Source organism: Halichoerus grypus, chromosome 9 (assembly GCF_964656455.1).
Source record: "Halichoerus grypus chromosome 9, mHalGry1.hap1.1, whole genome shotgun sequence".
NCBI lineage: Eukaryota > Metazoa > Chordata > Mammalia > Carnivora > Phocidae > Halichoerus > Halichoerus grypus.
In genome coordinates, this window is record NC_135720.1 from 89,080,555 (window position 1) to 89,098,566 (window position 18,012).

The 18,012-nt window shown below is 36.2% G+C and overlaps 1 protein-coding gene and 1 pseudogene across 2 annotated transcripts in view; both read left to right on the plus strand.

Annotated features, from left to right (window-relative positions):
• EYS (EGF-like photoreceptor maintenance factor) overlaps positions 1-18,012 on the plus strand; it is a 1,566,128-nt gene that overhangs the window by 393,523 nt on the left and 1,154,593 nt on the right. For both annotated transcript variants that reach the window (XM_078055169.1, XM_078055170.1), the window contains exon 11: positions 6,373-6,462. In XM_078055169.1, coding sequence (XP_077911295.1) covers positions 6,373-6,462 — 90 coding nt within the window. The remainder of the gene's footprint in view (positions 1-6,372; positions 6,463-18,012) is intronic.
• On the plus strand, positions 7,882-8,010 carry LOC118540933 (U4 spliceosomal RNA; annotated as a pseudogene).

Here is an 18,012-nt window from a genome sequence, read left to right on the forward strand (position 1 = left end):
ATCTGTCACCATACAAAATTATTACAATATTATTGACTATGTTCCCTATACTGTACTTTTCATCTTTGTGACCTCTTTATTTTATAACTGGAAGTTTGTACCTTTTAATCCCCTTTACCTATTTCATCCCCTGTCTCCCTCCCCTCTGGCAACCACCACTTTGTCTCTGTATTTATGAGTCTGTTTCTGTTTTTTTGTTTGTTTGTTTATTCATTTGTTTGTTTTTTTTAATTCCACATATAAATGATATTTGGGGAAATAAAAGTATTTTTTTTTTCTGTCTGACTTATTTCCCTTAGCATAATACCCTCTAGGTCCATTCTTGTAGTTCCAAATGACAATATCTCATCATTTTTATGGCTGAGTAATATTTCATTATAGATAGATAATAGAAAGAGAGAGAGAGATACCATGTCTGTATTTACTTATCTATCAATGGACACTTCCATATCTTGGCTATTATAAATAATGCTGCAATAAACATAGGGGTGCATATATCTCTTGGAATTAGCATTTTCATTTTCTTTAGGTAAATAGTAATAGAATTACTGAACAATATGTTTTGGTTTTTTTAATTTTTGAGGAAACTCCATACTGTTTTCTGCAATGTTGCACCAATTTATAGTCCCACCAACAGTACACAAGATTTCCCTTTTCTCTGTGTCCTCTTTACAGTTCTTTCTATAAGGAGAAGAAGATTGAAAACTTTCTAAGAAATTCAGTGAGATCACTATTACCCAGGATGCAAAACCAGGCAAATACAGCAAAAGAAAGTATAAACCAATATCCCTAGCTTCAAGGGCTGGTGGTTATGACCTTCTTTGCCCCTGAAAATAGAAGAAATGAAATATAGATTAGCATTAATGATTTGTTAACATTAATGATAATTTACTACAAATATTTGAAAACTTTTTAGTTTTTTTCCCCCTATTGCTTTATCTGTAAAATTGAAATATAAATATTTAATAATAATGGCAAAAAAATTGTTGTACGTACTAGTAATGGAGTTATTCACTGTGGGTATTAGAGATATATTCAGGGTGGTTTAACAAGAAAATTATTTAATTTAGAGTTTATTAAAAGAACATTACATGTAGGACCTGTAGGAGCTTCTAGAATCAAATCTGGAAAATTGGCATAAACGACAGAGTCTAGACAGCAGATAAGGAAACATCATATATTATCACAATGTCAGTAGGGATGGATGGCATTGACCCTAGGTAACACTGAGGAAGTGTTGTCAGTAGGGCCCTCGAAAATTGGAATGGTTGTCCTGATGTTGCCACCTGCAAAACAAATGAGTTCTCCATCCCTGCACCAGCTTACTTTCAAAGTCTGTGGTGGGTCCATGATATATTAGTCAACTTTTGGTTGCATACCCACATTTTGGGGTACCTGAGACCGGGAAAGGGGTAACTTGCATTTTCATCTTCTTTTATGAGAGATAGTCTCTAACTTTTATTAAAGAATTAGTAAGTAGTTAATTATCCATATGCAAAAGGGAGTTCAGAGGATGAATAGTGCAAGTAAGTAAGAGACAAATTCCATTACATGTTCTTTCCTTAAATAATTTTGCAAAAAATCGTATCTTTTTTACTTAGAAATTGTCTAATTTGTGAATTACTTTATTTTTTTAATTTAATTTAATTTTATTATGTTATGTTAGTCACCATACAGTACATCATTAGTTTTTGATGTAGTGATCCATGATTCATTGTTTTCGTATAACACCCAGTGCTCCATGCAATATGTGCCCTCCTTAATACCCACCACCGGGCCAACCCATCCTCCCACTCCCCTCCCCTCCAAAACCCTCAGTCTGTTTCTCAGAGTCCATTGTCTCTCATGGTTCGTCTCCCCCTCCAATTTCCCCCCTTCATTTTTCCCTTCCTTCTCCTAATGTCCTCCATGCTATTCCTTATGTTACACAAATAAGAGAAACCATATGATAATGGACTTTCTCTGCTTCACTTAGCATAATCTCCTCCAGTCCCATCCATGTTGATGTAAAAGTTGGGTATTCATCCTTTCTGATGGCTGAGTAATATTCCATTGTATATATGGACCACATCTTCTTTATCCATTCATCTGTTGAAGGGCATCTTGGCTCTTTCCACAGTTTGGCTATTGTGGACATTGCTGCTCTGAACATTGAGGTGCATATGGCCCTTCTTTTCACTACATCTGTGTCTTTGGGGTAAATACCCAGTAGTGCAATTGCTGGGTCAAAGGGTAGCTCTATTTTTAATTTTTTGAGGCACCTCCCTATTGTTTTCCAAAGTAGCTGTACCAACTTGCATTCCCACCAACAGTGTAAGAGGGTTCCCCTTTCTCCACAACCTCTCCAACATTTGTTGTTTCTTGCCTTGTCAATTTTTGCCATGCTAACTGTGTAAGGTGGTATCCCAATGTGGTTTTGATTTGAATTTCCCTGATGGCTAATGATGATGAACATTTTTTCATGTGTCTGTTAGCCATTTTTATGTCTTCTTTGGAGAAGTGTCTGTTCAAGTCTTCTGCCCATTTTTTGACTTGATTATTTGTTTTTTTGGTGTTGAGTTTGAGAAGTTCTTTATAGATCTTGGGTACCAGCCCTTTATCTGTAGTGTCATTTGTAAATACCTTCTCCCATTCTGTGGGTTGCCTCTTTGTTTTATTGACTGTTTCCTTTGCTGTGCAGAAGCTTTTTATCTTGATGAAGTCCCAAAAGTTCATTTTTGCTTTTGTTTCACTAGTCTTTGGAGATGTATCTTGGCCGATGTCGAAGGGGTTACTGCCTATGTTCTCCTCTAGGATTTTGATGGATTCCTGTCTCACATTGAGGTCTTTCATCCATTTTGAGTTTATCTTTGTGTATGGTGTTAGAGAATGGTCGAGTTTCATTCTTCTGTATATAGCTGTCCAATTTTCCCAAGCACCATTTATTGAAGAGACTCTTTTTTCCATTGCATAGTGAATAAATTTAGTTTACAGTAATTGCTGAAGGAGATTATTGAGAGGATGTGACTGCTTGTTGACCCTCATGTTATACAGGGGCATTTGGAGGCACCTTACCCACTCCTCTGTCCCTAGGATATATATGCCACCCACTACTGTCACACTGGGAGCTGTTTTAAGGATATAACCTTGAAAGAGGAAGGTGTTGTTGAGATTATCTGTATTGAATACATGACTGAACCAAGTTATAGACTATAAATAAAGTTAAGATTCTGGAAGGTAGATGTAGAAATCTACTGTTCTTGTGGCAGCCCAAGACAAGCCTTGTGGGAAAGTTCCCTTATTATTAAACTTACCACCTACCAATCTGGAGTGGTCTACCTCTTTCTACTGTCTCTCCTTGCCCTCCATGTACATGGGCCAATTTGCAAGCCAACAGTAACTTAAAAAAACAGGGAGCTGAGAAGGTTTTCATTTCTGTTTTTGATTTGTTTTTAAAGAACTGCAGAAAGGATTCAAATATATATATATAACAGACTGTTTTTGAAGAAAAGGCATCAGAGAAAGTCAATTTGGTTAACATTAGGCAATCATATATAAATGGTCATGTATGTGTTTAATTTTAAGGAAATAATGTAAATTTTGAATTCTCCTAGGTTCACTAAGATGAGAATAAAGCCACAGTTGTAGTCACATTGAACAATAACAGAAAGAATAAATACCTAGTTGATAGCATGAGGCAAAGTGTTGATTTTTGCAGACAAGTTGAAAATCTCATATATTCTGAACATGATCTTAGACTTAGCTGCAAGTTGTATCAGTGACACATTTATAATGAAGTGAATCCTTTGCTTGTTTCGAAATAATAACTGTGAGATTGAGGTAGATGAGTACCTAAGTGATGCCTGTGCAATTGGGGGCACTTATGTTGATCTTTACAGCACCTTAACTGCCTGTGTCAGAATGGATTTCAAGGTAGGCACACATGCTAACCAAAAGTATGATACCTGAAGGTTAATTTGAGGTGGAAGTAACTCCTTATTTTTAGAAGGTACAATTCATCTGGTAGACATTCACATTAATTTCTTTTTCCAGGAGAACATTTGAATATATAACATCTGCTTTGATTATTTTACTATATCTTCACATAATCACAGAAACAGATATATTTAGTGTTGAATGAATATTTTGCTTTTGTAAATAAACCAGTTTTTTTTTTAGGTTTATCAACTATAAGTCCATTACACTTATATTTATTATTTTTTTAAGATTTATTTGAGAGAGTGCACATGTGAGTGGGGGAGGGGCAGAGAGAGATTGGGAGAGAGAAGCTTAGGCAGACTCCATGCTGAGCACGGAGGTGGCTGCCATGGGGCTCGATCTCAGGACCCTAAGATCACAACCTGAGCCAAAACCAAGAGTCTGGTGCTTAACTAACTGTGCCCCCCAGGCACCTGCATTACACTTATATTTACAACTTGTAATATTTCTATTTATACCATATTCCATTCTGTTACCGTGGTAACTCTTATAGTAGCCCTTGTTAATATATATCATTTATTTTGGTAAAGAGCTGTTTAAGTTTTTAAATATTTATAGTTTTTTACTTTAGGAGGAAACTCTAATAATAGACCTTTGTTTTCCAAGATTGGAAAAAGTACTAAGACTCTCAATACTTTATATGCAAGCAAATACTATCAGGCTGCCATCATTACAAGCCAAAATGTTGTCCAAGATCTATCTTCTCAAAACTGTCCCTAATTCTATTTCTGTGTGAATGATTGATTCAAGAATAAAGCACTGCATAATCTTTAGGCAATAAGAAAGTCATATTTGTCTTGAAAACCATGAATGGAACAGCTGTTTTTTTTTCTTATTAAATCTGAGAAACTGGTTTTATGTGGTTAACCTTAAGAATGATCATCTTCAGATACTGTGTGGCCACTTATCAAAATTTAATGTACTACTTATCATCAACAAAAATTCAGGATAATTTCTTAAAATTGTATGACACAGAGCAAAAAACAAGGTCTTTTGAAGAAGTGAATTTTGGCATATCCCCAGCTATAAAGAACAAACCAAGGTTTTTAAGTGTGCCATTTTTTTCTCACAAAGTTGATTCATAAGGAAAATTACCAAAAAAGTAATTTTAAGGTTTAAACAAAGTATTTATTCACTCATATTATTATTTTTAATTTTCACATTTTCCTCAGTTTACCTTGATGTTCTAATGTCATATTTTCACTTAATACTTTGTTAGTGATCATAATAATACAAATAGATTTTCTATTGAGGTAGGTATGTTCTTTCCTATTTAGATATCTATTGCATTAATTTCTCTCCAGCCCAGATTCATTTCACGATTTTAGAGAAAAATATTTAAGAATATTAGAAAGATTTCCATTCATCTAATTTGCAAATACCATGTGTTATGTGTCAATGCCAACTTTTCTATTCTTATTCAAAATTGGCCAAAAAGAAAAAAATAGCTTTCAAAATCTTAAGAATCAATTCAGTGTCAGTTTAGGCTATGTTTTTAAATTTTAAATTTTCTTTGCAAATTAACAAACAATCCAAATGACATACTATGAAAGTCGGCTTTAGAAACACAGTTCTAAGTGGAGCATTCATGGGAAATCTGCACTGCAGAACTAGTTAAAAGAAAATGTTAAGGGGTGCCTGGCTGGCTCAGTCCATAGAACATGCAACTCTTGATCCCGGGGTTGTGAGTTTGAGTCCCACTTTGGGCATATAGATTACTTTAAAAAAAGAAGAAGAAAAAAAGAAAATGTTAAAATTATATAGTTAATGAATATTTCTGATTTATTTTCTTTCCATATAGACCTGCTTTTTGAAATTAATAAAAAGAAATGTGACTCATCACCCTGCCTCCATAACACTACAACTAGAGAGTTCATGGATAAATACAAATGCTTGTGTCCCCCTGGCTTTATTGGTAAGTAACATTTGACAAATGTGCCTTGTAAAAAAAAAACATTTAGCCCTGGGGGACATACATCAGGATGCTATTGATTCACTACTATTTCCTTTTTGTTCCTTTTATATTTTCTTAGATTAACATTTGATTTGTATCCCAGTAACTTGAAACATCTATTCTGTCTCTAGAATCCAAAGCAGAAGATAAATTATTTCACATCTAAGCAGACTTTGAATGCTTACCAATTCAGAGGAGATTAGTCTGCATTTAGTAATTCCAAGAGAACTTGTTGCAGTTTGTAGTAAGGTGAAATGAATGGATTCTGACACTAATATATGTGGCATTTTTATCTGAGGAGTTTAGTTTCAAATATCACCCCAAATGGATTAAAAGATTTGGGCAAATTTAAGAACTATAACCTGGCACTTGGTTACCTTATTAAAACATAAAATCTTTTGATTATTTTTTCAAAGTTTCAAGATATGAAATAAATACAGATTTGTGTGCTTCACATCCATGCAAGAATGGAGCTACCTGCATTGACCAACCTGGTAATTACTTCTACCATTGTGTGGCTCCATTTAAAGGTAATGAACACCAAGGGAAAAGGAAAAGCAAACATAATTAACTTTAAAAAGCATTTCTGTCTCTTATCTGAACTCATTTCAGTCTTCCAACAACATTATTAGTCCTTCATTTTCTTAAATTCAGCTTGTAAGTGACCAACCAATTATCCCTTAGGCAGAAACTAGAGTGAAGTGAACTTGGTTTATACATCCACTAAAACAGATGAGTTTCTTATTTTTCTATTGGAAAGGCCACAGATACAACCAAATGATAAAATGAAAAGTAAGGAATTTATTACCAGTCTATTGTGTTGTATTTTAAATATTTTTTCCTATTCTTTCAATTTCTCATGAAATTGTCAGATTCTTTCTTTCTTTCTTTCTTTTCTTTCTTTCTTTCTTTCTTCTTTCTTTCTTTCTTTCTTTCTTTCTTTCTTTCTTTCTTCTTTCTTTCTTTCTTTCTTTCTTTCTTTCTACTAAGTAATTATTATTTATAAATTATTGTGCACACTAGTACATAAGAAATAAATCATTGGATACTTCTTTGGACTTTATTATCTTTTTTTAAGCTATAGAATTTGAAAACTAAATTAACCAGGGTTCTCCAGAGAAACAGAACCAATGGGAGATATATCTATATATCTATCTATGTATTATGGCAATTCATTATGAGGAATTGGCTCACACAATTACGGAGGCTGAGAAGTTTCATGATATGCTATCTGCAAGCCAGAGACCCAGGGAGCCAGTGGTGTAATTCTAGTCTAGAATCCAAAGGCATGAGAATGAGGGGAGTGGATGGTATAAATCCCAGTCCAAGAACAGGAGAAAACCAACATCCCAGCTCAGCAGGTAGGCAGAAAAGGAGCAAGTCCTCCATTTCTTTAGTTTTTGTGCTACTCAGGCCCTCAACAGTTTGGCTGATGCCTGCCCAGTTTGGGAAAGGCAATATACTTTATTGAGTCTACTGATCCAAATGCTAATATCATCAGGAAACACCTTCACAGACACGCCTGGAAGTAACATTTAATCTGGGCACCCTGTGGTCAGGTCAGGTTGACACATAAAATTAACCATCGCAATGTTCAACTAAATGCAATCAATTTAGATATTTTTTAAATGTTGTACCTAATTTCCTTAGATCTTCCTGTAATTATTAATGGAAAAAATATGTTGACAAATTTCAAATATTTTATATCTGTATAAACTCACTAAGTTATAGTTCTCTTATCTGTTAAATGGAGATAAGAATATACTTACCTCATTGATTTGAATATAGATTTAATGAAATAAGTCATAGAAATACTACATTGCCTGCCAGATATTAATAATCATCAAGTGTTTAATTGTAATTTTAAATGATTTTCTAACAAATATATGTAAAAACCATGAAATAGGCACTATTTTCTAATGTTTCATTAGGTAGGACTTAGTACATATTTAATTATACAGTGGCAGTATCATAGCCAATGAGGTTTATCCGAGGTGCGATTATTGCTAATTGAAAACTTTTCCTAATTATACATCTTTTAAAGGTACATAGAGAATTATCTAAGCAATCCCAGTAATTTAAAAAAAAATATTAGATTTCATTTTAAAAATAACAAGTTTGACCAGTACCTACATCTTAGTTTCTCCTACCATTCTCCAATAAAAGGATCCAGATCTCTTTAGAGATCTAGCTGATTCTAGGACTAAAACGCAGAATATACAAATGAGTGTGGAGAGCTTGTAATGCCAGAAAGCAATGAGATACTCAAAAAACAAAACCATGAAAGGATGTCAAAGGGACACATGAACCAACTGCCAAAGCTAAAATAATTTGAGCAAGAAAATAAATGAATAATGAATTATTATCCAAAATATAAAATAAATATTCATGAGTCCATACAGAGAAAAATAAATGATTGATAAATAAATGAGTGGGAATAATAGACACATCTTTTATACAGAATAATTCCAAATAATTTATGTAGATACTTTACACTCAAGGAGATAGAACATAACTTCTCACATCTTAACTTTGCACCTAGTGACTATCTTCCAAAGTGCACAGCATGGAAATGGGGGTTGGGGAAGAGTAACTTTACAGTGGAGAAATCTGACAAACACTACCTAAGTCAAATGATCAAAGTTAACATCAGTATTGCTAAATCATATTAATAGCATAGACATTTGACATGAAGTAATGGGGATGACACTTAGTGTCAAAAAAATCTTAGTGATTTTTTTTCTTAAAAACACATTACCCCAGTCTAATCATGATAAAATCATCATACAAATCCCAATTCTACAAAATACCTGACTAGTACTCCTTAAAACTATCAAGGTTATCAAAAACAAGGAAAGTGTGCAAAAGATTTTTAGTTTAATAGAGTCACAATTGCTCACTTCACCACAGGAAGACTGGTACTCAGCATTCCAAAAGGCTCTGAAGACAATGCCCTTCTTAACCTCCTTAATCCTCTGGAAAGTCAAATCCAGCGTGGGTCAGATCAGAAACAAATGATTTGAGGGGGAGGAGCAAGATGGTGGAGGAGTAAGAGACCTAAATTTCATCTGGTCCCAGGAATTCAGCTAGATAGGTATCAAATGATTCTGAACACCTACAAACTCAACAGGAGATCAAAGAAAAGAATAGCAGCAACTCTCTGAACAGAAAAGCGACCACTTTCTGGAAAGTAGGACGTGCAGAGAAATGAATCCGAGGCGATATACGGGAAGATAGACAGCGTGGGGGGGGAGGGGGCCTCCATCAGCCGCTACTTGCAAGTGATAGAGCAGCGGAGCACAATTTCAGAACTTTTAGAAGTCTGCTCCGCTGAGGGATGTTGCTCCGGTGGCTAAGCGGGAAGTAGAACACTCACTGGGAAAGTGTGGTCTCAGGACCCTCGGGGTCACAGAAAGACCGTGGGTGCCTGAGTGTGTCAAAGCTCCCAGGTATCAGAGCGGGGAAGCCAGCTGCAGAGACGGAGCAGAGGAGTGGGCTCTCAGCTCGGGGTTGCCATAAACCGTGATCCACGGCACAGTCGGGCCACTGCTCTTCTAGCAGGGAACCAACAAGTGGCAGATCCGGGGAGACTCCCCTTCCTCCCCCCGGAGGAGCGGCAGGGGAGTGCACCACAGTGATCTGCTGGGTTTGGAGACTCCAAATGCGGTGATGTGCCAGAGACAGAAATGCTCAGTAACAGGCCGGGTGAGCACGGAGTACAGCCAGAGACCGGGAAGACGGGAGTGATTGACTGCTTTTCTCTGGGGGCTCACTGAGGAGTGGGGCCCCGGGTTCTCGGTGCCTCCGGGGCAGAGATTGGGAGGCCGCCATTTTCACTCTTGTCCTCCAAAGCTGTACAGAAAACTGCTATGGAGAGCAAACCTGAGCAGATTACTTAGCCCGACCCCTGGCAAGGGCAGGGCAATTCCGCCTCCGGCAAAGATATTTGAGAACCACAGCAACAGGCCCCTCCCCCAGAAGATCAGCAAGAACATCCAGCCAAGACCAAGTTTGCCGATCAATGAGAATGGCAGCACACCAGCACTAAGGAATACTGCAAATAGAATTCATGGCTTTTTTCCCCCCTGATTCTTTACTCTCGCAAAGTTAATTTTTTAAATTTTCTTTTTTTTCTTTTTTGAGTTATTCTTTTTCCCCTTCTCAACCAACATCTTATCAATCCTTTTTAAAAAAATTTTTATTTTTCATTTTTAGAGTCATATTCTATCCCTCCATAATATTTAACCATATTTTTGGTATATATTTAAGTTGTTCACTCTTTAAAATTTTGGTATACAGTTTCTTCTAACAGACCAAAATATACCCTAAATCTCTAGTGTATGGCTTTGCTCTAGTCTCCTGCCTGATCACATTCTCTCCCCCTTTTTTTTTTTATTCCTCTTCTTTCTTTTTTCAACCAACTTATAAATTCCTCTTATAAAATCTTTTATAATTTTCATCTTTACAGTCATATTCCATCCCTTCATCATATCAACCCTTATTTTTATTTTTATTTTTATTTTTTTAAAGATTTTATTTATTTATTTGACAGAGAGAGACACAGCGAGAGAGGGAACACAAGCAGGGGGAGTGGGAGAGGGAGAAGCAGGCTTCCCGCCGAGCAGGGAGCCCGATGTGGGACTCGATCCCAGGACCCTGGGATCATGACCTGAGCCGAAGGCAGACGCTTAACGACTGAGCCACCCAGGCGCCCCTAACCCTTATTTTTATACATATATAACTTTTTCTTTCTTTAAAATTTTGGGAGGCACTTCCTTCTAACAGACCAAAATACACCCAAAATCTAGTGTGTGACACTGATCTATGCACCAGCCTGATCACATTTGATTATTTTTTTTATCTTTTTCTTTTTCTTTTTTTTTTTTTTTTTTTCTTCCTTTCCCTTTCTTTTCCCCCAGGTTCAGGTCTCATCTGATTTGTTTAGTGTATATTTTTCTGGGGTTGTTGTTACCCTGTTAGCATTTTGTTCTCTCATTCATCTATTATCCCCTGGACAAAATGACAAGACAGAAAAAATCACCTCAAAAAAAGAACAAGAGGCAGTACCGACTGCCAGGGACCTAATCAATATGGACATTAGTAAGATGTCTGAACTGGAGTTCAGAATGACGATTTTAAAGATACTAGCTGGGCTTGAAAAAAGCATGGAATATATTAGAGAAACACTTTCCGGAGAAATAAAAGAACTAAAATCTAACCAAGCTGAAATCAAAAAGGCTATTAATGAGGTGCAATCAAAAATGGAGGCTCTAACTGCTAGGATAAATGGGGCAGAAGGGAGAACTAGTGATATAGAAGACCAAATGATGGAAAATAAAGAAGCTGAGAAAAAGAGAGATAAACAACTACTGGATCACAAGGGCAGAATTCAAGAGATAAGTGATACCATAAGACAAAACAATATTTGAATAATCGGGATCCCAGAAGAAGAAGAAAGAGAGGGGCAGAAGGTATATTGGAGCAAATTATAGCAGAGAAGTTCCCTAATTTGGGAAAGGAAACAGGCATCAAATTCCAGGAGGCACAGAGAAGCCCCCTCAAAATCAATAAAAATAGGTCAACACCCCGACATCTAATAGTAAAACTTAAGAGACTCAGAGACAAAGAGAAAATCCTGAAAGCAGCTCGGGAGAAGAGATATGTAACCTACAATGGTAGAAACATTAGATTGGCAACAGACCTATCCACAGAGACCTGGCAGACCAGAAAGGACTGGCATGATATATTCAGAGCACTAAATGAGAAAAATATGCAGCCAAGAATACTATATCCAGCTAGGCTGTCATTGAAAATAGAAGGAGAGATATAAATTTCCAGGAAAACAAAAACTAAAGGAATTTGCAAACACGAAACCAGCCCTACAAGAAATATTGAAAGGCTCTCTAAGCAAAGAGAGAGCCTAAAAGTAACATAGACCAGAAAGGAACACAGACAATATACAGTAACAGTCACCTTACAGGCAATACAATGGCACTAAATTCATATCTTTCAATAGTTACCCTGAATGTAAGTGGGCTGAATGCCCCAATCAAAAGACACAGGGTATCAGATTGGATAAAAAAACAAGACCCATCAATATGCTGTCTGCAAGAGACTCAATTTAGACCCAAAGACACCCCCAGATTGAAAGCAAGGAGTGGAAAACAATTTACCATGCTAATGGACACCAAAAGAAAGCTGGGGTGGCAATCCTTCTATCAGACAAATTAGATTTTAAACCAAAGACTGTAATAAGAGATGAGGAAGGACACTATATCCTACTTAAAGGGTCTATCCAACAAGAAGATCTAACAATTGTAAATATCTATGCCCCTAACATGGGAGCAGCCAATTATATAAGGCAATTAATAACAAAAGCAAAGAAACACATCAACAACAACACAATAATAGTGGGGGACTTTAACACCCCCCTCACTGAAATGGACAGATCGTCTAAGCAAAAGATCAACAAGGAAATAAAGACTTTAAATGACACACTGGACCAAATGGACTTCTCAGACATATTCAGAACATTCCATCCCAAAGCAATGGAATACACATTCTTCTCTAGTGCCCATGGAACATTCTCCAGAATAGATCACATCCTAGGTCACAAATCAGGTCTCAACCAGTACCAAAAGATTGGGATCATTCCCTGCCTATTTTCAGACCACAATGCTTTGAAACTAGATCTCAATCACAAGAGGAAAGTCGGAAAGAACTCAAATACATGGAGGCTAAAGAGCATCCTACTAAAGAATGAATGGGTCAACCAGGAATTTAAAGAAGAATTAAAAAAATTCATGGAAACCAATGAAAATGAAAACACAATTGTTCAAAATCTTTGGGATGCAGCAAAGGCAGTCCTAAGAGGAAAGTATATAGCAATACAAGCCTTTCTCAAGAAACAGGAAAGGTCTCAAATACACAACCTAACCGTACACCTAAAGAAGCTAGAGAAAAAACAGCAAATAAAGCCTAAACCCAGCAGGAGAAGAGAAATAATAAAGATCAGAGCAGAAATCAATGAAATAGAAACCAAAAGAACAGTAGAACAGATCAATGAAACTCGGAGCTGGTTCTTTGAAAGAATTAATAAGATTGATAAACCTCTGGCCAGACCATATCAAAAAGAAAAGAGAAAGGACCCAAATAAATAAAATCATGAATGAAAGAGGAGCGATCACAACCAACACCAAAGAAATACAAACAATTATAAAAACATATTATGAGCAACTATATGCCAGCAAATTAGATAATCTGGAAGAAATGGATGCATTCCTAGAGATGTATCAACTACCAAAACTGAACCAGGAAGAAATAGAAAACCTGAATAGACCTATAACCACTAAGAAAATTGAAGCAGTCATCAAAAATCTCCCAACAAACAAAACCCCAGGGCCAGATGGCTTCCCAGGGGAATTCTACCAAACATTTAAAGAAGAATTAATACCTATTCTTCTGAAGCTGTTCCAAAAAATAGAAATGGAAGGAAAACTTCCAAACTCATTTTATGAGGCCACCATTACCTTGTTCCCCAAACCAGACAAAGACCCCATCAAAAAGGAGAATTACAGACCAATATCCTTGATGAACATGGATGCAAAAATTCTCACCAAAATACTAGCCAATAGGATCAACGGTACATTTAAAGGATTATTCACCACGACCAAGTGGGATTTATCCCTGGGCTGCAAGGTTGGTTCAACATCCACAAATCAATCAATGTGATACAATACATTAATAAAAGAAAGAACAAGAGTCATATGATCCTCTAAGTAGATGCAGAAAAAGCATTTGACAAAGGACAGCATCCTTTCTTGATCAAAACTCTTCAGAGTATAGGGATAGAGGATACATACCTCAATATCATAGAGCCATCTATGAAAAACCCACAGCGAATATCATTCTCAATGGGGAAAAACTGAGAGCTGTCCCCCTAAGGTCAGGAACACGGCAGGGATGTCCACTATCACCACTGCTACTCAACATAGTATTAGAAGTCCTAGCCACAGCAGTCAGACAACCAAAAAGAAATAAAAGGCATCCAAATCGGCAAAGAAGAAGTCAAACTCTCACTGTTTGCAGATGATATGATAGTTTATGTGGAAAACCCAAAGACTCCACCCCAAAACTGCTAGAGCTCATACAGGAATTCAGTGAAGTGGCAGGATATAAAATCAATGCCCAGAAATCAGTGACATTCCTATACACCAACAAGAAGACAGAAGAAAGAGAAATTAAGGAGTCGATCCCATTTATAATTGCACCCAAACCATAAGACACACAAAAATAGACTCAAAATGGATGAAAGACCTCAATGTGAGACAGGAGTCCATCAAAATCCTAAAGGAGAACACAGGCAGCAACCTTTTCGACCTCAGCTGCAGCAAATTCTTCCTAGAAACATTGCCAAAGTCAAGGGAAGCAAGGGCAAAAATGAACTATTGGGACTTCATCAAGAAAAAAGCTTTTGCACAGCAAAAGAAACAGTCAACAAAACCAAAAGACAACTGACAGAATGGGAGAAGATATTTGCAAATGACATATCAGATAAAGGGCTAGTATCCAAAATCTATAAAGAACTTATCAAACTCAACACCCAAAGAACAAATAATCCAATCAAGAAATGGGCAAAAGATATGAACAGACATTTTTCCAAAGAAGACTTCCAAATGGCCAACAGACACATGAAAAAGTATTCAACATTGCTCGGCATCAAGGAAATCCAAATCAAAACCTCAATGAGATACCACCTTACACCGCTCAGAATGGCTAAAATTAACAAGTCAGGAAACTACAGATGTTGGCGGGGATGTGGAGAAAGGGGAACCCTGCTGTACTGTTGGTGGGAATGCAAGCTGGTGCTGCCTCTCTGGAAAACAGTATGGAGGTTCCTCAAAAAGTTGAAAATAGAGTTACCATACGACCCAGCAATTGCACTACTGGGTATTTACCCCAAAGATACAAATGTAGGGATCCGAAGGGGTACATGCACCCTGATGTTTATAGCAGCAGTGTCCACAATAGCCAAAGTATGGAAAGAGTCAAGATGTCCATTGACAGATGAATGGATAAAGAAGATGTGGCATATATATACAATGGAATATTATGCAGCCGTCAAAAAGAATGAAATCTTGCCATTTGCAATGACGTGGATGGAATTGGAGGGTATTCTGCTGAGCGAAATAAGTCAATCAGAGAAAGACATGTATCATATGATCTCACTGATATGAGGAATTCTTAATCTCAAGAAACAAACTGAGGGTTGCTCGAATGGTGGGGGGTGGGAGGGATGGCGTGGCTGGGTGATAGACATTGGGGAGGGTATGTGCTATGGTGAGCACTGTGAATTGTGTAAGACTGTTGAATCACAGACCTGTACCTCTGAAACAAATAATACTTTATATGTTAAAAAAAAAAGAAGATAGTAAGGGAAAAATGAAGGGGGGGAATCTGAGGGGGAGACAAACCATGAGACACTATGGACTCTGGGAAACAAACTGAGGGTTCTAGAGGGGAGGGGGATGGGGGGATGAGTTAGCCTGGTGATGGGTAATAAAGAGGGCACGTACTGAATGGAGCACTGGTATGCGCAAACAATGAATCATGGAACACTACATCAAAAACTAATGATGTAATGTATGTTGATTAACAACATAATAAAAAAATGTAAAATAAAATATAGTCACAATTATTTATTTTTGCTATTGTCATCCTTGCCAGACGAGATAGATCCAAAAAAGTATTCCTAAGACTGATGTCTAAGGGTTTAACATTTTTCTTTTAAGAATTTTATCATTTCAGGTCTTATGTTTAGGTCTGTAATTCATTTTGAGTTTACTTTTGTATATTGTGTAAGAAAGTGGTCCAGTTTAATTATTTTGCATGTAGCTGGTCAGTTTTCCTGAAGGAACTCATCAACAAAATGAAAAGGCAACCTAACCTACTGAATGGGAGTAGATATTTGTAAATGATATATCTGCTAAGGAGCTAATATCCAAAATATATAAAGTACTCATTCAGCTCAACACCAGGAAAACAAAAAATGCTGTTCAAAAATGGGTAAAGGACCTGAACAGCCAGACACTTTTCCAAAGAAGACGTATAGATGGCCAAAAGACCCATGGAAAGATGCTCAATATCACTAATCATCAGGGAAAAGCAAATCAAAGCCACAATGAGATATCACTCACACCTGTCTGATTGTCTAATATCAAACAGGTAAGAAATAACAAGTGTTGGCAAGGATGAGGAGAAAAGTGAGCCTTCATTCATTGTTGGTGGGAATATAAATTGGTACAGCCTCAATGGAAAACAGGATGAAATTTCCTCAAAAAGTTAAAAATAAAACTACCGTATGATCCATCAATTCTACTTCTGGGTATTTATCCATGAAAATGAAAACACTAATGCAAAGAGATATATGCACCTCTATGTTCATTGAGGCACACTTAACTATAGCTAAGATATGGAAGCATCATAAGTATCCATCAATAAATGAATGGATAAATATGGTATATGGCCAAGGGCATATAATGTTGTAGTAACTCTATGCTGAGATATCGTTACTCTACTTATCAAGGTGAGCATTTCATAATATACACAAATGTTGAATCACTATGTTGTATGCCTAAAACTAATATAATATTGTATGCCAACTATACTTCAACCAAAAAACAAAACACAAGGAAAGTCTGAGAAATTTTCAAAGCCAAAGAATACTAAAGAAACATGAATACTAATGGTTTGTGGTATCCTGGATTAGATCCTGGAAAAGAAAAAGACATTAGTTTAAGACTAAGGAAATCCTGGGGCACCTGGCTGATCATCGGTCAAGCATCCAACTCTTTATTTTGGCTCAGGTCATGATCACAGGGTCATGAGATTGAGCCCCATGTCAGGCTCTGTGCTCAGTGGGAAGTCAGCTTGAGATTTTCTCCCTCTCCCTCTCCCTTTGCCCCTCCCCCTGCTCTCTCTCTCAAGATAAATAAATAAATCTTTATAAAAAAAAGACTAAGGAAATCCAAATAAAATATGGACTTTGTTAATAATAGTGTATCAATATTGGCTAATTTGCTGTGACAAGTGTACTAATGTCAGATAGTAATAATAGTGGAAACTGGTTGCAGAGTATACAACACCCTCTGAACTATCTTTGTAACTGTTCAGTAAATTTACAACTATCCTAAAATTTTAAAAAAGTTTAATTCAGAAATAAATGATTGCAAATAAATAATTTCTGATTCAAAATAATTTATACTTAAAACATAAATAGTCATTTTAGGTAATCATAAATGTTTTTACCTTTTCATACACTAAATATTGTAGTCCACTAATTATAATGAAGGAAAGAATTCTTCAGTTAATTGCAGTGCCTTAGGTTTGTAAATCAAATTAAAATGTTCAATGGATTTCATACAAAGACATAAATGAAACATAAAAGCAAAAACAAAGTTAAACTGTTATAAAATGAATGTTCCTAATAATGAATGTAATTATTTTTTCTGTTAATAATGACATGTAGTGAAACTTACAGTACTAGGAATACACTATACTATCAAAAATACGTTTTTGACTATTTTAATTCACTTCATATTTTTATACATCTCTCTGCTAGAAAACTTGCCCTGTGTTACAGAACCTAGCTGCTTGTTCCTCTGTTTCCTTTGCTTCTGGCATAAGTTTAATTATCTTCCAAATATTTGGGACCATGTGAACGAGTTCTGACCAATAGAAAATCAGTGGTAGTTTTAATCTTATACTCTGGTCCATAAAAAATGTCCTATAAGTCTTTTTTTCCCTTTATTCTTTTCCATTTTTGTTGGAAGTGAGGTGTCTAAAAAACTAGAGGAAAGGAGAACCAGAAGATAGAAAAGCATAGGTCCCTAAATCTCATGTAGAAAAATGTCCATGGGTCAGAAGTATCCCCATTGTCCTGAGTGAGCAAAAAACAAAAGTTTTTATTGTGGTAAACCACTAAGATTAGAAGTGTTTGTTTTTTCTTTGCAGCAATTAACATTATTTATCCTAAAAGTTATCCCTTTAGTGCTCATACACACCTCCTTGAAAATTCCATT